This window comes from Juglans regia, chromosome 11 (genome assembly GCF_001411555.2).
Source record: "Juglans regia cultivar Chandler chromosome 11, Walnut 2.0, whole genome shotgun sequence".
NCBI lineage: Eukaryota > Viridiplantae > Streptophyta > Magnoliopsida > Fagales > Juglandaceae > Juglans > Juglans regia.
Genome location: NC_049911.1, coordinates 2146852 through 2160222, shown reverse-complemented (window position 1 = coordinate 2160222; position 13371 = coordinate 2146852). Strand labels below are relative to the sequence as shown.

Genomic DNA, 13371 nt, shown 5'->3' with positions numbered 1-13371 from the left:
ATATTTTATGATTTTTATTTTACTTTATGATTAATGAAGTATTTTTTAATGATTCTTTTTTAAGAAGTATTTTTTAATGATTATTTTTTACTTTTTAATTAAAAAAGTGTTTCTAATGATATTTTAAATTTATTTTATTTTTTAAAATTATTTAAAAATATTAAAAAAATCTATATGAAAAATAACTTTAAAAATCTACATGAAAATACTAGAATTCCAGCGGAGCCCTCAGCATTGTCCAAAAAATAAACCCCAATATCATCATCACCTCTCTCTCTCTCTCTCTCTCTCTTCCTATCGTGATGGAGCTGCCGGGAATCACGATTTACCCCGGGGTCCACCATTAAATGGCCATGATTCCAGGGACCCCCAGCGCATCACATCATCACCGTCCATCCTAATAAACTCCTACACATCGGGTCTAGCTTCTACGTCTATGATTAGGTTCTTGCTTAGCCTTCCCTTTTCACCCATCTCCCCTATTATTATTATTATTATTATTTTATTAATTTTTCTTTGTCACAAAACGTAACTAAGGACAAACAAACGTGGGCTGGTTTTTCCTTTTACCTCATTTTATTAAGCTCATTTTATTACATCTTATTTTATTTTAATATTTAAAATCTTATTTAAATTTAAAATTTACATCAATTTATTTTATCTCATTATTATAATTTTTTAAATTTTCACACAAAATATAATAAATAATTTAATTTTTTTAAAATTTCAAAATAATTTTTCTAAATTCTCACACAAAATATAATAAATAATTTAATTTTTATTCTCCTATTCACAAACTATCTCAACTCATCTCTAAATCTAAATGACTCTAATATTATTTAAATTTAAATTTAAATTTTTATTCAATTATTAATTAATCATTATAATTTTCTTAAATTTATAAATAAAATATAAAAAATAATTCAAATTTTTAAATCTCAAAATAAAAATTATGATAAAAAATTATAATCATTTTATAATATTTTCATTTAAGTTTTTCTATCACATTTATTAAAAATTTATAAAATATTTTAATTATTTTATTATTATTTATAAATTTTTCTTCCCACCTTGTCTAAAATTGAAACGAAATAGCTTGAAAGAAAAATCAATGCTAAGCAAATGCATCCGTAATTTTAAGCATCTCTTTGCTTATATTATATATGTTTATTTTATTTTCTTATAAAAAATGTTTAAAGTTTTTTTCTGGATATTCATTATTCATATATCTCAAAAATTATATATGCAATGACGAAGTTGAGCAACAACTTAAAAACCGACGTTAAAAGTCTCTTTGGTACGATTCTTCCCAGCAGCGTTACCGCAAAGAATATGACGTCGAGTCAGGTCGCTTCAGCTGTGGAATTGTCGCTATAATTACTTTTCAGAAAGGTAAGGAGCTTTCCTGGATTCTGGGGAGCCCAAAACGACGACGCCTCTCTTCTCTTCTCACTTCACCCTCACGATTTTGCTGTAATTATTAATTAGTATCATCATTTGCTCACTCTCCCCCCTCCTCCTCACGCGCGCACACAGAGATTCTTTGCTCAGAGCCCACAAGACCATCGAGGATCCAACAATGTCACACACCCTCTCTGTTTTTCTGACACCTTGAGGTTTTCTTCCTCTGGGTCACACTTTTTGAGCCCTCTCGAGTTCCTTTCAATTACACAAGAAACAACTTCCTTGCGTTTTTAATTCTCCTCCAAGATTCAAATTTTGGGGTTCCCGAATTCATTTGGTGGGGAATTATTCGTTTTGGGTGAAGATCATAGCTCAACCGAGATTCGAATCTTTTTTTTGGCTTATTTTGTGTGGAAATTTGGTTTTTTTTTTACTCGTGGAGCTTTATGACTGGTTAAGAAATGCTGGGATTATCAGGTGTTGGATTTTGTGGTTGCTGCATGTAGAACTTGCGGAGCTGGTGGTGGGATTTTCAGTACTTTTGGGTTGAAGGCTGTGATTGGGGATTGGTGGTTTGGTTGCTGAAATAGGGTTTTGCATGGCTTGGTTTTGATTTGGTAGGCTCTGAATGTGTAAGTCTTAAGGGGTCCTCTGCTCAGTTGTGGAGGATCCCTGTTGAAAAAGAAAAGATTTAAACTTGAGGTGTGATTATCGGAGGGTTCGTAAATTTTGTGATATATGGTTATGGTGGTCGAATTGGGTGGATAATCAAGTGGGAGGTGTTGGACCTTGCATTTCGTGGCCTGGTTTCGTGCGGTTTTATACAGATTTTGGTGGAAATGTTCGGTCCTGTTCCGGACAGGGGGCATGATAACAGTGCAGTTTCGGTACCAGTTTTGATTCCCTGGTTATTCGTGTGGCGTTATGGGGGAAGAAGCGTGTCACTTTGCGGTTCTTTCACCGGGTGGGACGCTAAGATTATCATATTTTGATCTTGATGTTACTACCCAGATCTGAATTATTCGTGTGACGATATCTAACATTCTTTTTGCTTCATAAAAAACTAACAAATTTTTCTTTTCCTTGGTGACTAGTATATCTTCCTTTTTCTGTTTGTAGTTTTTTTAGTAGATATATTGGATCTGTGATAGGGGTTTTTATTGGGTTTATCATCTAAACAGGTGGTCAGGAAGTATACCTATGTCTCCGGTGGAGGGACGCGATGATGTATTTCAAGTTGTGTGCAACTTGACACCAGGAAGTCACCAGGTTAATTAACTTGCCTGATTGATATGGGTTAACTAGATAGCCTTAATGTTAACTTTTCTTATGCCTATCATTGTTGTCATTTGCTGTAAAATAAAATCAAAATACAATCACAAGCAAGTGCATTCAGACAGTTCACAGCCAATTTAGCTATCAAAGCCGTTGTGGGTTGCTGAATTTTTTTTAGTAGAAGTTGACATATAATGCAAAATGTTATCCTTTCATTGTAAAGCGAGCAAAAGGGCATGTGGGACAAATCCAAGATTTCAAGTTGTCCACGTGAGCTCCCAAATGATGAAGATAAAGGAGTATTCATGCTCCCACCTAGTTCATCCTTTGAAATCAAAACTTATTGTATTCAGATTTGTAAATCCATGCCGAAAGATCTTCCATCAATCAAAAAGAAAAATTATGGCTGAGATCTGACGCCACAAGGTTTGCACAATCAACCATAGACTCCGGCAAGCTTCTGGAGGTTTCTTTCCTATAGAACTTAAAACTTGACCAGTAAATTCATTGGCCAAAAGGTCTAAAATCTCAAGGCTTGTCATTTCACTAATACAGTCTGAAACCTCACCAACAAATGAGTTCTTGCACAGATTAAAATAATTCTATTCTTGAAAGTTGCTCCCAACGGAAGGCCTGGATATTTCCCAGATAAGTGGAGAAGATAGAGAATAGGTTGGATGGCTGGAAACGAGTGTATTTATCAAAAGGGGGCCGTCTCACTCTTATCAAGAATACTCTCACTAACTTTTCCACTTATTTTTTATCTTTGTTTCCTATGCCTGTAGGGGTGGTGAACAGAATGGAGAAACTCTTTAGGGTGTTCTTATGGGGAGGCATGGGGGAGGAGAAACAATTTCATTTGGTGAGTTGGAAGACTGTATGTGGCTCAGTTGTGAATGAGGGGTTGGGTGTGTGTAACTTGAGAACTTTTAATAAAGCTTTACTAGGAAAATGGCTTTGGAGATATCATTTGCAGGGGAGATCATTGTGGAAGGATACTATTGATGCTAGATATGGTATTGGGCTGGGTGGTTGGTGCTCTAATGAAGTGAGAGAGGGGTATGGTGTGGGATTATGGAAGTATATAAGGAAGGGGTGGCCATACTTTGCAAATCAAATTCGTTTTGTAGTTGGTGAGGGCAATCGAATCAGATTTTGGCGAGATGTGTGGTGTGGAGAATGGGCATTGGAAAGGGTTTTTCCGGCTCTATACCGTATTGCAGCTAATAGGGAGGCTTCAATGGCGGATGTGCGGTTATTTTCTCATGGTACGCACCAATAGAATATTCTGTTTAATAGGGATTTCCATGATTGAGAATTACCTAGCGTCTCAATTTTTTTCAGCTTATTATATTCTACGGAGATTCCTATGGCACAACGAGATAGCTTGAAGTGGAGGTCTAATAATCACAAGATATGTACAGTCAAGGCATATTATAGCATCTTGACAATATTCCGTTCCCATGGAAGAATATTTGGAGAGCTCGTGTGCCTTCTAAAGTAGCTTTTTTTATTTGGAATGTTGCTCTTGGGAAGATATTGACCACGGACAATTTGAGGAAGAGAGGTTGTGTATTGGTGGATTGGTGCTACATGTGTAAAAAGAATGGAGATTCATGGACCATCTCTTATTACACTGCGAGGTAACAAGGGTGTTGTGGGATGAGATCTTTCAAAGGGTTGATGTTGCTTGGGTTATGCCTTTGAGGGTGGTGGATTTGTTGGGTTGTTGGACAAAGTTGCAAGGTTGTCAACAAGTGGCAGCAGTGTGGAAGATGATTCCCTTGTGCATTATGTGGTGTACTTGGATGGAAAGGAATGCGAGTTGCTTTGAAGATAAGGAACGCACAATGACCGAGTTGAAGAATTTTTTTCTCCACACTCTAATGTGTTGGTTTTCCACTATTGTTTTGCATGGGGACAATATTCAAGATTTCTTATCTTTAATTTATTGTTCTTAGAATGTATTTAGGAGCACTTATGTATACTTCATGTGTACAAGAGCTATACCTTTTTCATCCATATATATAATATCTATCTTTTACTGATAAAAAAAAAAAAAAAATTAAAATAGTTACATAAGATAACACCGACCTGATCCAATCTGGTCTCTATATGGTGATGGCAGAACCTCTTGGCATTTTTTGTACAAAAATCACTGCCAGGCAGGGAGGGGTTAAGGGGTGAAGGAAGATGCTCAAAGTCAGAAATCTAGCCTTCATTGTCTGGAAATCAGGTCTCTGAAAGGCAAGGGCAAAATCAGGACTTCACCTGTTTTTCTTGGGTCAGATTAGGTTTGTCTTGGGTCAGATTAGGTCGTATCTCGACACTGGGGATCTTTTTGAACTGTAAGAAAGGTCAGTTCGACAGAAAGCATAGTGCGAATTTAAAAAAATGATTCTGATTTGCCTAATGTGTGCATTTGGAGGGAGCAGAATGATTGAAGCTTAGAGAATTGTGAGAAGAGCATTAAGGAGCATAATGACTGATTAGTGTGGAGGAGAAGACACGTTGTGGTGAATGATTAATGTTTAATGCATAAAAGGAGTGGGGAGTTTGTTGCCCATCTTTTATTCTTTTCGAGATGGCTAGTGCTGTGTAGTGACCTTTTTTAGACAGATTGGTTGGATTTGGGCCATTACTAGATTTTTTTTTTTCTTAAACTGTGAACGAGGGTTAGAAAGAAGCTCACAAATTGTAGCAGTGGAAGATGGCTCTACTTGCCTGGTATGGTGTATTTGGAGGGAAATAAATGACTAGAATTTTGAGAAACATGAGCAGATGGAGAGGAACTCAAAACTTTATTTTTTATTAACCTTTTCCTTTGTACAACATCTATTGACTTTTATTGGCCAGCTTACTATGACTTTCATATCTTTTTCTATTTCTAGATAGGTGAATCTCTTGTATACACTGTATACCTGGATGCACCTTTTGCAGTGTTATTGAAGCTTTATTACTCATAGAAAAAGGTCTTGAGAAAATCTTGACAACGGATAATTTGAGAAAGCGTGGTTTCATCACTATCAATTGGTGCATGTGTGTAAAAGGAATGGAGAATACCTGGATCACCTACTTCTCAATTGTGAAGTGGCAAAGGTCCTATGGGATGATATCTTTGATGGGATTGGTATTGCCTAGGTGATGCCTAGGAGGGTGGTGGGTCTTCTAGCTTGTTGGAGAGGTATCCAGGGTAATCATCAAATTGCTGCCACTGGGAAGATGGCTCCCCTATGTCTTATGTGGTGTATTTGGCTTGCGAGGAATGGCCATAGTTTTGAAGATAGAGAACGCTCATTGGGAGAGATTCGAGAGATTAGAGATTTTTTCTTCTATGCATTATCACTTTGGGCATCTGCTAGTGTACTTGATGGGCCTTGTTTTCATGATTTCATTGTTGCCTTTTCTACTTCCTCGCTTGTAATTAAGTGTTCTCTCTTACTCCTTGTGTACTTGGGCTATGCCTAATTACTTGGTTTAATAAATTTCTTTTTACCCACTGAAAAGAAAGGTCTTGCTACCTATTCTCAAGGTCGCGGATGGTACTTTAATTGTTTTAAAGATTCTCTCTTAGTAAAACATAAATTAAAATAAACATGTGCTCATTGTTATGACAAATAATTAATGTCACAAATTTTCAGCTAATGAATTTTCTGCTCCAGCAAAATCAAAATATTGTACCGTGGTTGTTGCTTAGACTAAATATGCTTTGAAACCTTTTTTTTTTCTTTTTGTTTTACCATATTTCCAACACAATGTTGAGTGAATTTTTAACATAATATGATGTGCATAGAGGACTGAGATTCCTTGCGTTTATTCATGTTAGTGGATGCACTTAAGAAATTCTATTTGTATATTTATATGTCGCAACCGAGTCATCATGGGCATGGGACCTGTCTACCCTTGGGATAAATATGCTTACACATTGATACATAATGCTGATGGTTTACCTATCAAAAGATATAATGCTGATAGTTATTCAAATCTGTTGTTGATGTTCAAATTTGTTTTTTCCATTCATCTGCAGTACAAGTTTTGTGTTGATGGAGTGTTGCTGCATGACGAGAGCCAGCCATTTTCAAGGGGGGATTATGGTTTAGTAAATACCATCTTTGTTGGTAGGGAGCCAGATATGATTAATTCTACTTTTGGTTCTCAGACACCTGGCAGATCCAACATGGATGTGGATCATGATGACATTATGCCTGCAGTAAGGGAATTTCAACTCTAGAGTAATTTTTTCCAAAATCCTGCTAGAATTTTGTTAGTGTTTTTTCTTTTAATTGGTGTGGCATCGGAATAACTATTAAGAATGTGACACATAACTTTCCCCATCATAAAAAATGAAAAAGTCATGGGAAATGTGAAAGTCATTTTTGGTTGCCAGCCCCTTCTCAGCAAAAGAATCTGTTATCACTTATGTTTCTAAGAAGTTTTCCAACAGAAAAACTCAAAGCGCTCCAAAACATTGTAGATAATCATTGTTGGATGGTAATGTTTTTAGCTGTTCAATTTCCCATACTGCTGTTAAATAAAAAGGTGCACCCGTGTTATGTTATTGTTATTTATTTTGTCTTAACGCCTTGTGGATGTTATGTTGTAATACAAAATAGGTCTCATTGTCACATGGTACTTCACAAGAAGCCATTCCAAGGATATCATCTGCCGATTTAGAGGTTTCTCGCCACCATATATCTGTATTCTTGTCTACACATACTGCTTATGAGTTGCTTCCTGACTCGGGCAAGGTTTGGATGCTTTACCCTTTTGAGGAGCTATTTATGGTTTTTTTTCACTGGGGTTTGACCACTCTAACTAGGTAAATTCGTCACTGTCAAGATCATTATCTAATTCTTTGTATTGTCTAGCATTGCAGATCATTACCCTGGATATTAATTTACCAGTCAAGCAAGCATTTCATATCCTACATGAACAGGTGACATACCCAAATGAATACCTCTCTGGTAATACATTGCTGAGCATTAGCTTAGATTTTCATCTTTGCTGATTTAAATTACTTCCAGGGAATCTCTGTGGCTCCTCTCTGGGATTGTGGCCAGTTTGTTGGAGTTCTCAGTGCATTGGACTTCATTTTAATTTTGAGAGAGGTATCTCTGGGATAAACATCTGTCTTATATTGAAATGTTGTAGCTATGAAGAATTATAGTTCTTTGTATTTAGAAATGAAATGTACAAGGGTTGATATCGGAAGTATCTGAAAGAGTTTCTACGCTCTGGTATCTTTTAGATAAAACTGTCATTTTTAGCTTATTGCTAGAAAATGGTGGAAAACTAGGAACTTTATTTAGGTTTACATTCTTTCTAGAGCCTAAGGATGTACAAGGTACAACATGATGCTCAGTCTAACAAAAGCTGCCAAATTAAAATTTTTTTTTTTGATAAGTAAGAGATAAACTTTATTGATGTGAATGAAATAGGCATGTACCTAGTACACAGGAAGTATACAATAGAACACCTAAATACATTTTAAGAGCGGTGAACTAAAGATAAGAATTCATGAATATCATCCCTATTTAATACAATAGCTGAAAACCAAAGCAATAAAGTATGTAGAAAATAATTCTTCAGCTCCACCATTGTTCGTTCCTTGTCTTCAAAACAACGCATATTCATTTTCGTCCAAATACACCACATGATACACAACGGAATCATTCTCCAAACTGCTGTCACTTGATGACTGCCCTGCAATTTTCTCCAACAACTCATCAACTCCACCACCCTCCTAGGCATTACCCAAGCCACACCGACCCTTCGAAAAATCTCATCCCACAATCCTCTCGCTATGTCACAATGTAGTAAAGGATGATCTACCGATTCTCCATTCTTTCTACACATGTAACACAAATCCAGCACAACACATCCTCTCTTCCTCAAGTTGTCCGTGATCAAGATCTTCCCAAGGGCGGCATTCCAAACAAAGAAAGCAACTCTAGAGGGCACTCGAGACCTCCAAATGTTCCTCCAAGGGAATAAGGTGTGATCCTGTGTAATCAAAATTTTGTAATACGCATTTACTGTGAATTTCTTGTGATCCTGGAACCTCCATTTCAAGCTATCATGTTGCGCCATAGTAGACCCTAAGGAGTGTAGCAAACTGAAAAAATCTGAAACCATAGATAATTCCCAATCATGAATATCCATATTAAACAGAATATTCCACTGATGCGAACTATGAGCAAATAACCGCACATCCGCCACTAAAGCCTCCTTATTAACTGCAATACGATATAAAGCTAGAAACGCTCTTTCCAATGCATGATCTCCACACCACACATCCTGCCAAAAACTGATTCGGTTGCCCTCACCTGCGACAAAACGAATATGATTTACAAAACTAGTCCACCCCTTCCTTATAAACTTCCCTAGCCCCACTCCATGCCCCCCTCTCACTTCTTTGGAACACCAACCACTCCAAGCAACACCATATCTAGCATCTATAGTTTCCTTCTACAAAGATCCCCCTTCCAAATGATATCTCCAAAGCCATTTCCCCAACAACACGTTATTAAAAGTTCTCAAATTACACACACCCAACCCCCCATTCACAATTGGAGAACATACTGTCTTCCAATTAACCAAATGAACTTTCTTCTCCTCCCCTAAGCCTCCCTATAGAAAGGCTTTAAAGAGTTTCTCAATCCTATTCACCACCCCTGCAGGCATAGGAAAGAGAGATAAAAAATAAGTGGGAAGGTTAGTGAGGGTGCTCTTGATAAGAGTGAGACGACCCCCTTTCGATAGATACACCATTTTCCATCCAGCCAACATTTTCTCTATCTTCTCTACCACCCCATCCCATATTGCTCTACTCTTGAAAGTAGCACCTGTTTTAACCAAAATAAGCCATAAGGTCATCGATTTATCTTCTTTTGTTTCGTTTCATCTGATGACCTAGTGTGCTTAGGGTTTCTTGCACTCTTCACAATTTTCCTCCTTTGTTCATGAGATTCCATGGCTACTGATCCCTGTTTATGATCCATAGCCAACTTCCTACTACATCCCTACAGGACAGAAGTTTTAAACTGACATGAATTTTTTTTTGTCTGCCTTTGTTCTCTCTCTAATTTAACTTTTATTTATTTAGTGGAATGCAGTTCTATGTCCATTTGTCTTCTGAATGCTGTTTTGCTTGTCCATTTTTTTCCTGACACAAATAAACTCACATATGCGTGGATGAGAATAAACCCATTTAACATGTGTGACCCTTTAAATTTTAGCTTGGGAATCATGGATCAAACATGACAGAGGAACAGCTTGAGACACATACAATAGCAGCTTGGAAAGAGGGGAAATTACATCTTACCAGAACAATGGATGGCGATGGGGCATCATTTCCTCATCAACACCTTATCCATGTAAGTGCTTCTTGAGATTTTGTGCCAAGAGGATCTAGCATGCAGAAGACTTGCACACCTCTGCACTTTTGGTATGACTGTCCCTTATCAAAGAATTTGGTAAGGGTGGTACTCAAGCTTCATTCTGACTTGCATTCTCTACTGGTAAAATTGTCAAATGCTCACATGTAAAGATATAGATATCAAAATTTGAAATGTGTCTTAAGGTTTTCGTAATTTGCATGTTATATTGTGTTACTGATAAAAAAAAAAAAAATTTTGCATGTTATATTGTGACTCCTTTATTTTCAAACTTCTGCAAGAACCCTATTTGTAGTTGATGGGATTTGGAGAGAGATGATTGGGTTAACTGGCCGGGACAACAAGTGTTCTGTACCAAATAAACTTGCAGAAGATGATGATTATTGATCTTAGGGTTAGACTGCCCTTTTGGAGGTATACATCAAGAAGCCTTGGGATAATATGGCACGAATGAGTCTGATTAATATTTTGGCAAGCTGGTGGCATGTTGTGCAAGTTTGTCAGATTTGCAAAGTCCACCCCATCTTATGGGTTGTCACCTTTATGCGTGTTTTTTCTAGTATGTATATATACATTTAGTGGTGTGCTGTTGATTAGTTTAGTATGAATTTAATGATTAAATATTGTTTTTTGCTGATTGCTGGGAGAACTTGGACTTTTTAAACTCAGGAGTGCCTTGTATTTTGATGTTGGAATATGATTACTGGTAGTCTGATATATTTAGTTATGAAATGCACAGGCTGGGCCTTATGATTGTATGAAAGATGTTGCTTTGAAAATTTTACAAAACAAGGTGGCCACAGTTCCCATAATCCATTATTCACAGGATGGGTCTATTCCACAGCTTTTACATCTTGCTTCGCTGTCTGGAATACTAAAATGTAAGCTTCTTCCATGATTGTCACTTAAGGGTCCATGAATTGAAACTAATTAATGGACCTAATTTTCAGGTATCTACAGGTATTTTAGACATTCTTTAAGCTCGTTGCCCATTCTTGAGCAACCTATTTGTTCAATTCCTTTGGGTACGTGGGTTCCGAAAATTGGGGAGTCAAGGCCATTTGCAATGTTAAGGCCAAATGCATCTCTTAGTGCTGCTTTAACTTTGTTAGTTCAAGGTGATTTCCTTCTCATCTCAAACTATTGCATAAGGTAGAAGTCAATTTTATCTTGTAGGAATTGGCATATTTGTCTTAACCTTAAAGTCTCTGCATTATATACCTCAACTTTGTTCTTCTTTTCTTCCTGCGCACTGTTTCTGGCTTTCTGAATTCTGTCTAGGACAATGCTAATTATAATGCTTATTAGATTGAGAAGGCATCCTTTTTATAAGTATTGCAGTCTGAGCATTATTTGTTGTTCATTATTTTCCATCTGCATTTGACTCAATAAGCAGCAAGCAGGTTCCATTTCAATTATTCCATCATCTTCTTGTCTTATGTTATTACACCTTCCTTTTGCAGCTGAAGTTAGTTCAATACCAATAGTGGATGATGATGGCTCATTGCTGGATATTTATTCACGAAGGTAATCTGCTTTCTTTCAGCTGAAGTTATTACACCCTTCCCTTTGCTTTCCCAGTATTGTATGAAGGTATTATTTGAATTATCCATATTACATAACCATCTTGAGATGCACTTGCTATTTCCTTCATAGTGATATCACCTCTTTGGCTAAAGATAAAGCATATGCACAGATTCGTCTCGATGAAATGACTATTCACCAGGTAATTTCTCAATGTTACCCACGCATCAGACTCAATTAGGCATGTAGGCTGAATGATAGTTAGCCGCTTTGTACATAGATATATCCTTGGTTGCAAAATTACCTGGTGAAGTGTACTTGAGTAATGCTGGGCATCAGCCTACATCCGCAGCACACCCTTTAAATTTTTTTTTTTTTTTTTCTTCAACTCAACACGGTGTGTTGAGGATGTTAGGCTGCAGCAAATATTTTTCCAGTGTATTTTCCCCAAATTTTGAGTATACGAGTTGTGGATTAAAAAAAAATTGCAGTGTATGCTCATATTGATACAATCCTCCAAATGAACACTTGTGAAAATAATAATAAAATTTTATTGTTGTGCTAATTTTGAGCCAGTCAGTAATATGCATTCTCACAAATGATTTGCATTGATGTATGTGTGCACGTGTGCATGTATATCTGAATGTATGAATATGTACACACACACACACACTCTTTGTTTTACTTGTTTCTGAGTGTGTTGTTTAATGCTTATAGGCATTACGACTGGGGCAGAATGCAAATTCTTCTTATGGCTTTAATGGACAGAGATTTCAGATGTGTTTACGATCTGACCCACTGCATGAAGTGATGAAACGGTTGACAAATCCTGGTAATTTGCAATAGCTTTCATTAAGATTTTTTTTTTTTAATGTTGCTCTTGAGTCTTCCCCCCAACCCACCCTCTTCCCTTGTCATGACATGGCTTGTTTGCTCAAATCCTTTCAGGGGTTAGGAGACTTGTCATTGTAGAGGCTGGCAGCAATCGTGTGGAAGGTGTAATATCATTGAGTGATGTGTTCAACTTCTTGCTGCGCTAGCTGGAATTTGTTGGCCATCATTTCGCATGAGGGGGCCGATTATGGTGCCATTGTGGAAGTCACATTGTTTTTTCGACATCATGTATCTTTGAGCTTACTCTCTTCCTTTCCATTGTGAAATGTCTAATTTGTTTCTCCGAGTCTTGATTTACAAGCCTCGAGCTTATGAGCCCCCACCCCCATCCCCCCCTTTTAGGATAGAAAATTTTAAAAGAGAAAAGAAATCTGTAAATTGTGAGGATTTCATTTTTCACTTTTTAGACACAAGCCCTAATTGTTATCCTTGCAGCTGGCACAGCTGCCATGCCTGTGACTGCTAGTGCTTACAGAAAATGAGCCAGGCACTCAAAAAAAAATGTTTGTGGGATTCGTCTTTTTTGCCATTTGGTGGGCTTGTAGGTAAAAAAGTTGGTTACTTTTTTTTTTTAAGTTTTGAATTTCTGATCTTTGCTTGTTTGTATCCAGCAAAGAAAAAGGTCTTTGCTTGTCATTTTTATTGTAACATTGGCGTTTGGGGTGGCTGTGACAATTTTAGGTCACAGGTTTTAATTTTGTATAAATTTAAGAGGACTTTTCTTTTTCAATCTTGATCCTTTTGGGGGTTAATTTTAAAGTGGTTCTTCCATGATCTAGAGATAATCTCTCACAGAGCCGCTCATTCCCTGATCGATCACCTTTAATCTTTTACTATTTTATTAGTCTAATTATATTATTCTCTTAATTATAACGTC

The 13371-nt window shown here is 36.8% G+C and overlaps 1 protein-coding gene across 1 annotated transcript; it reads left to right on the top strand.

Annotated features, from left to right (window-relative positions):
• Nucleotides 1–1486: 1486 nt before the first annotated feature.
• LOC109008081 (sucrose nonfermenting 4-like protein) lies at nt 1487–13077 on the top strand. Its single transcript, XM_018988043.2, has 13 exons — nt 1487–2368; nt 2586–2673; nt 6707–6889; nt 7293–7427; nt 7556–7615; nt 7704–7787; nt 9918–10055; nt 10816–10957; nt 11027–11194; nt 11540–11603; nt 11733–11802; nt 12318–12432; nt 12549–13077. Exons 1-13 carry the CDS (start codon nt 2244–2246, stop codon nt 12638–12640), a joined length of 1464 nt encoding a protein of 487 aa, XP_018843588.1. The 5' UTR covers nt 1487–2243; the 3' UTR covers nt 12641–13077.
• Nucleotides 13078–13371: the final 294 nt, after the last annotated feature.

Coding starts and splice junctions, on each gene's coding strand:
- LOC109008081 (XM_018988043.2), top strand. CDS start 2,244: ATGTTCGGTCCTGTTCCGGACAGGGGGCATGATAACAGTGCAGTTTCG. Junction 6,890..7,292: donor ATGATGACATTATGCCTGCA/GTAAGGGAATTT, acceptor AATACAAAATAG/GTCTCATTGTCACATGGTAC. Junction 11,195..11,539: donor TTTAACTTTGTTAGTTCAAG/GTGATTTCCTTC, acceptor TTCCTTTTGCAG/CTGAAGTTAGTTCAATACCA.